This window comes from Rosa rugosa, chromosome 7 (assembly GCF_958449725.1).
Source record: "Rosa rugosa chromosome 7, drRosRugo1.1, whole genome shotgun sequence".
Classification (NCBI taxonomy): Eukaryota; Viridiplantae; Streptophyta; class Magnoliopsida; order Rosales; family Rosaceae; genus Rosa; species Rosa rugosa.
The window spans coordinates 691,809-701,381 of record NC_084826.1 but is presented as its reverse complement, the minus strand read 5'-3'; the positions used below and the strand labels follow the sequence as shown (position 1 = coordinate 701,381).

The following is a 9,573-nucleotide window of genomic DNA, read 5'->3' as shown; positions in this document are numbered from 1 at the left end:
TGCATGGGTTCCCCTATAAATGATTATAACTGCCCGGATTCCCGGTTTAATTAGTAGCAGTAGTAAAAAGTCCTTAAAATTGATCGACCTTGATTGGAATTTTTCTGTTTGCCATGCTTCAATGCAAAACTGACTTTATAAGACTTTCATGTCCAATGTGGTTCTATAAAGGGTGATAAAGGAGCTCTTCTATATGCGCCACCCTTCCATAGTTCCATCCTGATTGTTTAGTTGTTTACTCTGAAAATATAAAAAATGAGCTAGTGGACATCTGATTCTATAATTTGATTAATTTCTATTCACCACTCTAAATGATGTAGTTGGGATCTACAATATATGGAAATGAGAGGTTTAGGACAGACGTAGTGGTGCCGTGTTTTTGAATGATGATAGAGTATGTGAATAAGGATCATCTATTGCAAAGACATGGTCGATCTTGAAACAAAAAAAAAACCTAAGATACTTTTGATTTAATAGGTCGCTTTTAGTTGTTTTATATACGTTGACTTGTGCACTTTATAAGAAATAAGTTTTCTCGTACTCCTTGTAGCTCTTGTGTATTGCTAATGTGGATTTTCATTCTCTACTTAGTGTTGAGATAATGATTTTTTTGTTTGTTTTAATTGGTACTCTTGCATGTGTAGACTTCTTTTCTCTAACATAATTAGTTTAATTACTGTATAGATAAAATGGAAGTGCTCAAAAGACAAAACTGGTTGGTTAGTCCAATTGGCACTCATGTGGAGATTGTATTCCCATGACTGGTTGGTTTGGAGTGAAATTGGATTTTGCATGTTCTTGTCAGATCTGGGTCAGATCCTTGCTGGAGCCTGGAGCCATGGCACTTTGAACTCCGGTGAACATGCTCTTGGTGCATTTGAAGTAAACCTATACAGATCTGATACCCATCATGTTAATTGTATCCCAAGTTCCCAACTGTGTCCAATTATTCAGCTACATATATGTGGACCTAAAGAACACAACAACACTTTCACATTTCTCGTTTTCGCGTTTTTTTTTTTTTTTTTTATGACAGTGTATATTTATTTGATTGATAGTCATGGTATTTGCCAATTTGATGACAAAAAATTATCTAGGTAATGATAACGTAAACTAAATTCCGATTGAGTTCGAACCAAACAAAATACTAGCAAATTATTGATAAGACCTAATCATATGTGTCCATTAGTCTTTTAGGTCTATCAATCTCAAACATATCGTAAACACAATTATTAGACAAGATGCATACTGATGAAGCAGTTCAGATCAATGGATATAAAACTTCTTTACATAATAAATTAGTCCAAGCAAAGAGAAAATCCACGACCAACTGAACAGAACCTCTTTAATCATAAGCAGCTCACCAATTCAATATTTGTTACACTCCTCTTGCCAAATATGTGAGTATCATTTTCATTTCATGGTTTTCTTATCAATGAGATGATCATGGAGTAAGGATATATGTAACTAGTTAGTCATTGATTTAGTAGGATTTCGATTATCAATATTAGAGAAGTTCCAAGTTTGAATATCAAAGTTTTTTTTTTTTTTGAAAAATGTCAACTCTTTTATTGATCTACGAAATTACGCATAACGATCCACCCCAGTAGGGCTGTCAGGAAAGCCATTACCTGAGCAATTCAACATTTTTAAAGATAATGAAGCACATCCAAAACTACCTTACACAACCCATGGGAAAATCAAATGGCACATAAAGTGGGGGTACCCTTGGCGACATATTTCAAACTTAAGAAACTATGAACTCCTTCCCAAAGAGAATGAATTCTCACAAAATAAAAATAAGATACATTTCAAAAAAATATATATTTTATATAAAAATTATAGCCGAAGCCCAATCAAAGTTGCAAATGTATATAACTCCAGCCCATGATCCTAAAAAAACCCAGGCCACCTGTATAGTTAGCCCACGCGGCCGAACTACTACGGCCTCCGCCAAAAACAACAGCCCCATCACCATACCACCAGCCAATCATGTCTTCTTAAAAGAAGAACACTCCACCAAAAAAATAAGAAAGAAAAGACGATGTTCTACTTCCCTTATTTGTAGCCAATAGTCTCTAATTCTAAATTAGTTTAGACTTTAGATGAAGGAGAACAATGTTTCTACTTTCTCTGATGGCTTGAGGCCCTTTGTTTTTACGTCTTATAGTGTTGATATTTTTATCAGTTGACTTTCTTGTAATTAGATTGAGGACTCCTTTTAAATTTGAAACACCCGGCTCTGCCTCTGTTTTACATATACATATATGATATATTACATGATGTATTCTTTGAAAGTTTGAAGGATGCTCAACTTGTGGATGTATTAAACATGGTTTCTGATTGTTCATAACTTCATATGCATGAATAATTTCATAGATTATGCACGCAGAACTGCTTGAATTTTCTTTCGTTTTCCTTTGTTAGCTTAGTGCCTAAGCTAGGCTAATCTTAATTCTTAAATGATCATTTTCTCTGGGTTCTGCTCATGGACTTAGAATGCCTCCAATATTCACGATTAAATATAAATTTGTTTATTTGTGGTCTATAAGGCTAGCAGTTTACCAATGTCCACTGTTTCAACCTCTCCAGGTTAATTTGCTTATAAATTGAGAGCAGGTCCTAGTACAACTTTTCTTCATATTCTGGTAACTAGTTGAAGTATCTCAACATTTGTTGATATCTTGGAGTTTGTAATATGGCAGAGAAACATGGCTTGGGTGGCAATACACATATGGATGAAGATGAAGCACCACCATCAGAAAGCAAAGCGGAAAAAACAAACAGAAGCTGTAGCATCACTGAGATAAAGGAAGACTCAAAGAAGAAGACCAAAGGAAATGAGACCGTTCCATTTCTCAAGCTGTTTTCATTTGCAGATTCAACTGATATCTTATTGATGACCATCGGCACAGTTGGTGCCATTGGGAATGGTTTGTGTATGCCCATTATGACTATACTCTTTGGCCAATTGACTGATTCTTTTGGATATAACTACAATAGCAAAGACATAGTTCATGTTGTTTCCAAGGTACCTGACTTGTATATTTATTTTGCCATCTTAAATTGTTCTTTGAAGATTGATTCATTATTTTTTGGTATGATCGATTTTAGGTCTCTCTAAGATATGTCTACCTGGCTTTGGGGGCTGGTGTTGCAGCATTCCTCCGTAAGTATATCATGTACTCAAGATTACTAAAGACTACGTAAGCAATTAAACATACTGATGTGCATGTGTGTTTGTCTGTCAGAGGTAGCTTGCTGGATGGCCACAGGGGAGCGACAGGCTGCACGCATAAGGAGTTTGTACCTGAAAACCATATTGAGGCAAGAAGTAGCTTTCTTCGATATGGAAACAAACACTGGAGAGGTTGTTGGGAGGATGTCTGGTGATACTGTCTTGATACAAGATGCAATGGGCGAGAAGGTACTGAACTGCTGCACAAGAATTGGAGTACTTGTCATCTTGGTTCACATAATGCTGGATTTGAAAAGGTTAATTTGTGCAGGTTGGAAAGTTTTTACAACTAATATCGACATTCATTGGAGGCATTGTCATAGCATTCATCAGAGGGTGGCTTCTAACCCTCGTCCTGATGTCCACTATTCCATTTCTTGTGGCAGCCGGAGCAATAATGTCCATTATCATAGTCAAAATGGCTTCCCGAGGACAAAATGCCTATGCGAAAGCTGCAATTGTAGTTGAACAAACAATCAGCTCAATCAGAACTGTATGTCATGCAGTCACAAGTTGAATACATGCTTGTGAAATAGTGGAAGCATATATAAATATTGGGAAAATAACACCTCTTAACTTCTTCCTGCTCAGGTTGCATCATTTACCGGAGAGACACAAGCTATAACCAACTATAAGAAATACCTTGTAGATGCTTACAAGTCTGGTGTTCATGAAGGCTTGGCAGCCGGATTGGGTTTTGGCATGTTTATGTTGGTTATGTTATCCAGTTATGGTTTGGCTACATGGTTTGGTGCAAAAATGGTATTGGAACGAGGATATAAAGGAGGAGCTGTGGTCAATGTGATTGTTGCTGTGCTGGCTGGTTCCATGTAAGCTTTCATCTTGGCTTTTCATTAAAACTTGAACTGATTTTGTCCCAAATGCACAATGAATTTTTTTTTTTTTCTGGTGTTGTATGACTGTCTCAGGTCTCTAGGCCAGGTATCTCCCTGTATGAGTGCATTTGCTGCTGGTCAGGCTGCAGCCTTTAAGATGTTTGAGACTATAAAGAGGAAACCAGAGATAGATGCTTGTGATACAAAAGGAATGGTATTGGATGACATTCATGGTGACATAGAGCTGAGGGATATTTACTTCTGTTATCCAACCAGACCGAACGAACAAATATTCCAAGGATTGGCTCTGAGTATCCCTAGTGGCACAACTACAGCTTTGGTTGGGCAAAGTGGAAGCGGAAAGTCGACAGTGATCTGCCTGATAGAGAGATTCTATGATCCATGGGCTGGTGAGGTTCTCGTAGATGGTATCAACCTCAAAGACTTTCAGCTTAAATGGATCAGAGGAAAAATTGGTCTAGTCAGCCAGGAACCAGTGTTGTTTGCATCGAGCATCCGGGACAATATTTTATATGGAAAGGATGGTGCAACTTCTGAAGAGATAAGAGCAGCATTAGTACTTGCAAATGCTGCTAAGTTTATTGACAAATTGCCTCAGGTTCTAAACCTTGGACTCTTAGTCTCATTTCTTTTGGATAATTTCTTGTTCTATTGATTACAGCCTCAGATGTGTTAATTTGTTGGATTTCATTTCATTTTTCTACTCTGTTGAGTAGTGAGTACATTTATGATGCTAACTTTGCAGCTCAATGTTATTTTTTTAGTGCAATTGGTTGGTACTAATGAGAGACCTACTTAGTGCATTCTATTAGTACTTTTAGAGCAACCCTTTCCTTTTGGTGTGTTTTTTATTCCCATATGATTAGACTTCAAGATGATAATAATTTTCATGATCACTATTGATTTGATTTGGAATTTTGAACTTTGACTTCAGGGACTGGACACCATGGTTGGGGAGCATGGAACTCAGCTGTCTGGTGGACAGAAGCAGAGGGTTGCCATAGCTCGCGCAGTTCTTAAAGACCCACGAATATTACTTCTAGATGAAGCTACAAGTGCACTGGATGCAGAAACTGAGCTAATTGTACAAGAGGCATTGGACCGAATTATGGTCAATCGAACTACTCTCATTGTTGCTCATCGTTTGAGCACGGTGAGGAATGCTGATATCATTGCTGTTCTTCATAAAGGAAAGGTGGTTGAGAAAGGTACTTAGTTTTCATGACATGAGAAATATTTGATTATTTTCCATTTTCAATTGCCAATTTTCAAAATTCATAGCACCACAGTACAAAATAGACTTTTCTTACAATCCTTGGGAAATTCTGTGCTGAAGTTTTGGAAGTGCATACTATTCTTGGCAGCAACTAATAGTAAATTTTCACCTTGATTGATATATATATAGTTTTGATGTTATATTTTTCGACTAATCAGGTCCACACTCGGAACTAGTTAGGAATCCTGATGGAGCCTACTCTCAGCTTATACACTTGCAAGAGTTAAGTGAAGACACAGAACAAGCTGCAGACCATCAAACAGCGTCAGAAATCAGTAAAAAAAAATCATTGCAAAGATCCTTAAGTCATGATTCATCTGGAGCAGGAAGTAGCAGCCGCCACTCGTTCAAACTACCATTCGGATTTCCCACAGGACTTGAGGTAGTAGATATTGTTACAAAAGAACCAGAATCCCTTACAACAACTATGCAACAATCTCCAAAGGCTCCTATCTACCGCCTTGCCTACCTTAACAAGCCAGAGATTCCAGTGCTAGTAATTGGAGCTACAGCTGCAATAGCCAATGGTGTGATATTTCCAGTTGTTGGTCTAATAATTTCCAGTGCCATCAAAACATTATATGAACCACCTCATCAACTCAAAAAGGATTCTAAGTTTTGGGCACTAATGTATGTGACCCTTGGTTTGGCTTCCTTACTGGTGATTCCAGTAAGATCATACTTCTTTTCTGTGGCCGGATGCAAGCTAATTGAACGTATTAGATTGATGTGTTTCACAAAGGTGGTTCACATGGAGATTGGTTGGTTTGATGAGCCTCGGAGTGGCGAAATTGGTGCAAAGCTCTCGGCAAATGCAGCCACAGTGCGCTCCCTAGTTGGTGATGCACTTGCTCAGCTGATTGGAAATATTGCATCGGCAGTTGCCGGTTTAGTGATTGCTTTTGTTGCATGTTGGCAGCTGGCATTTATTGTCCTGGTATTGTTCCCTCTTATTGGTGTCACAGGATATATGGAATTAAAATTTATAAAAGGGTTCAGCGCAGATTCAAAGGTAGGATCTAAACCAAGGCCCTTTGAGTTTCATCTTTATAATTGTACTGAAATATTATATTAACATGAATACATGATTTCAGATGATGTATGAGGAAGCAAGCCAGATTGCTACCGATGCAGTTGGGAGTATAAGAACAGTTGCTTCTTTCTGCGCCGAAGAGAAGGTGGTGCAACAATACAACACAAAATGTGAAGGCCCTATGAGGACAGGGATAAGGCAAGGTATTATCAGTGGCATGGGATTCGGATTATCATTCTTCTTGATGTTTTCTGTCTACGCAACAAGTTTTTATGCAGGAGCTCAACTTGTGGTGCATGGCAAAACAACGTTCTTAGATGTTTTTCGGGTAATGTTACTCTTCCCATATCTAATTTTTCCGAGCATGAGTCAAGTTTATAGACTCACTCATTAATCACACGCTTTGCAGGTTTTCTTTTCTCTAACTATGGCTGCTATGACGATTTCTCAATCGAGTTCCTTAGCTCCTGATTCATCTAAAGCCAATGCTGCTACTGCTTCTATCTTTGCCATAATAGACCAGGAGTCAAAGATTGATCCGAGTGATGAGTCTGGGATGACAATGGACAATGTAAAGGGAGATATTGAGCTTCGTAATGTATGCTTCAGGTATCCGTCCAGGCCAGACGTTCAGATTTTTCAAGACCTCAACCTAGTTATTCATTCTGGCAAGGTACATTTTCATCATCATTCCATTAAAAGACAACAGAAAATCCAAAAACATATTGGCATATTATTTTACAAATTGATGATTTAAATCCAAATTCAGACAGTTGCCTTGGTTGGAGAAAGTGGGAGTGGGAAATCCACCGTGATCTCACTGTTGCAAAGATTTTATGATCCTAACTCAGGTCACATTACACTCGATGGTGTTGAAATTTGGAAGTTCCAATTGAAGTGGCTGAGGCAACAAATGGGACTTGTGATCCAAGAACCAGTTTTGTTTAACGATACAATTCGTGCCAACATTGCATATGGAAAGGAAGGAAATGCAACAGAAGCTGAAATCCTGGCTGCATCCGAGTCTGCCAACGCCCACAATTTCATTAGTGGCTTACAAGAGGTAAGCTAGCCAACAATCAATGGACATTTTTTTTCCAAGTTTATTATCTTACAAATCAGCTGCAAACTACAAGCATTGTTTTATCTACAATGTAATATGCAGGGCTATGACACCATAGTGGGGGAACGAGGAGTCCAATTGTCAGGTGGACAGAAGCAACGTGTAGCGATTGCGCGTGCTATTGTTAAAAGCCCCAAGATCTTACTACTAGATGAGGCTACCAGTGCACTAGATGCTGAATCTGAGAGAGTAGTACAAGATGCATTAGACCTTGTCATGCTGAATCGGACAACAGTTGTGGTGGCACATAGATTATCTACAATTAGAAATGCAAACGTAATTGCAGTTGTCAGAGACGGAGCTGTAGTAGAGAAAGGAAAGCATGAGACTTTGATTAGCGTCAAGGATGGTTTCTATGCCTCCTTAGTTGCATTACACAATACACATCAAGACTAATTGCATCTTAAACAGAACTAATGCTATATTAGTATATTTAGTCTTTTGAAAAAAAATATTTTATTGATATAAAAATAATGTTTAATGTACTTTCTGTATTTTTCTTGTAAAATAGTGGTAAAATTGTATTCTTGTTTACTAATTACCATCAGGCACAACATTATGTGTGATATGGAACCATATCACTTTCAATTGAGATTTCTGCATTTCCAAGTTTTTCTATAATGTGAATCTTAATCGTGCAAGATTCGTCTAGGGTGAAAATGAGATTTTTATTATAACTTTATTTTATTTATTCACTAAGAGATTAATGTGATTGGAAATATAGTTATAACCTAAAAGCAATGTGTACGTATGATAACTATAAAGATAATAAATAACTATTTCACATTATAAATATTAATAAAATAGACAATGAGAGTTCTCGTACCTAATTTATACATACTTGTAAAATTTTTGGCGAAACACATTTTTTTGAAATGTTGTTCGTAAATAACTTATGAACTCATAATTTTAATAATTTAATATATTTAACTTCGCGGTGAGGTGTCTTCGAAAATTCAGACATGATATTACTCCATTATCGCAAATTATCATAAACCAATAATTAAACTCTTTTGAGAAAGGAGCTCATGAATCTCACATGAGGGCGACCTCGCAAATTTTTTTCCCCAAACTCAATTATCCCTTTAATTCTGATAATCTGATTTAAATTCACAATTAAGCTTTCACATTTCTTCATCCGGAAACGTGACTCTCTCTTTCTCTCTCTTACTTTTTTAAACCTCATTAAACCCCCTTTAACTTTATATTTTTCCTCCCTCTCCCTCCCTCCCTCTCTCTCTCTCTCTCTCATTCTCCCCTTTATACTCTGTGCGATATTGCTTATTTTGTCAATAGATGGAGACAAAATAGCTAGCCCATCTTGAATAATCAAATTTAAAATATGAATTGGGCTGACGTGGCAGGCTCACATGGTTTTCCAAGCAGATCCTAGCAATACTTTTTCTAGTAGAGAAGCCGGATCCCTTGAATAATCAAATTTAAAATATGACTCTCAAACTATCACTGGGCTTTTCAGGCCGAGAGGGCCTTATTTGGGCTTAAATTGGTTGAGCCGAAATGGGCTTTTCTTCGATAGATCGGGTGGGCTTTTGCGGGTGCCTAGGCACGAGGGTCAAATGATGATACCTAACAACAAGTAAAGCAATCCGGAAGGTCTAGGCCATTTGACGCCCATCTAGTAGCAACATAATGTTGTCGAGGCGACGTCAGTCATCGGACAAGAGCTAAATACATCGCGCCGCTATGAGAGAGAGAGAGAGAGAGAGAGAGGGAGTCCTTGGATTTTACTATTGATAAACCCCAACGAGAAAAAGAAACAAAAAAATTTAATAATTTTGTCTTTTATCTCATGCAAAATTTAATATCTCATACAAAATTTAATATTTTAATCTTTTCCTCCATTTTCATTTTATTCAAATCTAATATTTTAATCTTTTCCTCCATTTTAAGCCAATGGTTCAGCTCGGCATTTTACTTTTGGGCTGTTTTGTTTAAACCCGATATCTCGGCCCAATGTGACTATGACTATATAGCTTCCATATGTAACTCGGCAAAATTCGGATTCAATTTAGTGGTAGAGTGAGA

At 37.4% G+C, this 9,573-nt stretch overlaps 1 protein-coding gene across 1 annotated transcript; it reads left to right on the top strand.

Moving 5' to 3' along the window:
* Positions 1-2,137: 2,137 nt before the first annotated feature.
* LOC133721498 (ABC transporter B family member 4-like) lies at positions 2,138-7,927 on the top strand. Its single transcript, XM_062148123.1, has 12 exons — positions 2,138-3,031; positions 3,115-3,169; positions 3,252-3,427; positions 3,510-3,731; positions 3,830-4,068; positions 4,168-4,693; positions 5,030-5,303; positions 5,530-6,383; positions 6,466-6,732; positions 6,814-7,077; positions 7,174-7,467; positions 7,570-7,927. The coding sequence occupies exons 1-12, from the start codon at positions 2,699-2,701 to the stop codon at positions 7,921-7,923; spliced, it is 3,858 nt and encodes a 1,285-aa protein (XP_062004107.1). The 5' UTR covers positions 2,138-2,698; the 3' UTR covers positions 7,924-7,927.
* The last annotated feature ends 1,646 nt before the right edge of the window (positions 7,928-9,573 follow it).